The sequence below is a fragment of the Silene latifolia genome, chromosome 7, assembly GCF_048544455.1.
Source record: "Silene latifolia isolate original U9 population chromosome 7, ASM4854445v1, whole genome shotgun sequence".
NCBI classification, from domain to species: domain Eukaryota; kingdom Viridiplantae; phylum Streptophyta; class Magnoliopsida; order Caryophyllales; family Caryophyllaceae; genus Silene; species Silene latifolia.
In genome coordinates this window covers 37,408,868-37,410,243 of record NC_133532.1, presented here as the reverse complement: position 1 = coordinate 37,410,243, position 1,376 = coordinate 37,408,868, and the positions used below count along the sequence as shown (strand labels likewise).

The following is a 1,376-nucleotide window of genomic DNA, read 5'->3' as shown; positions in this document are numbered from 1 at the left end:
CATCGGGTGGTTTTTGGAAGGTGCAGATACTGGGTATCTACAGCTGGGTTAGTGGATAAAATTGTTGAGAGGATTAGAAGTCTGGGAGCTCAAAGATTGTCTTATGCTGGGAGACTTGTATTGGTTAATTCTGTTCTAACTTCTATGTATACTTATTGGGCCTCTATGTTTGTCCTCCCTAAAGGTGTGATGTCTAGGGTGGATCCTATCTGTAGGTCCTTCTTATGGGAAGGTAGGTCAGAATATTCTAGAGTTCCTCTGCTTGGTTGGGCTAAAGTTTGTGTCCCTCTGAATGAGGGTGGATTAGGAATAAAGCAGAGTCATATTTGGAATAAGGCTTCTATTGGGAAACTAGCATGGTGGATAGCAGCGCAACCAGATAAATTATGGGTACAATGGGTTCATCATGTGTACTTAAAAGGTGCCGATTGGTTTGACTACGGTCCCTGCGCAGATTCCATTGGCATTGGAGGAAAGTTTGCAATGTCAAGGATCTGATCAAAGAGGGGTTTGTAGATGGACAATGGAGTATTGGATCAAGGGGGTATACTGTTAAAGGCTGCTATGAATAGTTAAGAGATAAAAGAGTTCAGGTTGATTGGCATAGGGCTGTCTGGTGTTCTATGGCTCTACCAAAGCATTCTTTTACTGCCTGGCTAATCTTAAATAATGCGCTTATGCTGAAAGATCAACTGGCTCATATTCAGATTTCACAGGATGATTTGTGTTGCCTGTGCCAGTTAGCTACTGAAATTCATAAACATTTGATTGAGGAGTGTCACTTTAGTAAGAGTCTGCTGCAAGGTACTGGACTTTGGCTGGAGTCTGATATTGATCAGAAGAATGCCCTGATTGCTATTGCTAGGAAGAGATGGAGTGCAATTCGTAAGAAGCTGTGTATTGCTGCTGTTTTGGCTTGTTGGTACATGGTTTGGATGCAAAGAAATGGTGCACGTATTCATGGAAGTGTTACCAGGCCTGAACTGGTAGTACAGCAGATTAGAAGTATGATTGTTAGCAGATTCCATGAGTGTAAACCTAGAGTAGTTTGTCCAAAAGATAGAATTTGGTTATGTAAGGTGCATCTCATTTGATACTAGCACAAAATGATGTATGGTTTTAAAACTCTTGTAATTGTGGTTAATCAATGAAAAGCTTACATTTTAGCAAAAAAAAAAAAATGATGGCCGTAGGCCAAGAGTAGTTTTTAATTTGGTTATTTAATGGTATGTTAGTCACCATCGGAGTCTATTAGCATTTGTGTGATGAAATAGGAAAGCTTGGAAACGAGTTTGAGAACGAAATCTACTGCGCAGGTGACACTCGACCGAGTGCGCCATGCACTCGACCGAGTGGTTGCCTACTCGGCCGAGTTG

At 41.4% G+C, this 1,376-nt stretch overlaps 1 protein-coding gene across 1 annotated transcript; it reads left to right on the top strand.

The window, feature by feature from the left end:
• Positions 1–623: 623 nt before the first annotated feature.
• On the top strand, positions 624–1,094 carry LOC141589969 (uncharacterized). Its single transcript, XM_074410588.1, has one exon. The coding sequence runs from the start codon at positions 624–626 to the stop codon at positions 1,092–1,094; it is 471 nt and encodes a 156-aa protein (XP_074266689.1).
• Positions 1,095–1,376: the final 282 nt, after the last annotated feature.

Excerpts from the sequence above, each read along its gene's own strand:
- LOC141589969 (XM_074410588.1), top strand. The coding sequence starts at position 624 with ATGGCTCTACCAAAGCATTCTTTTACTGCCTGGCTAATCTTAAATAAT.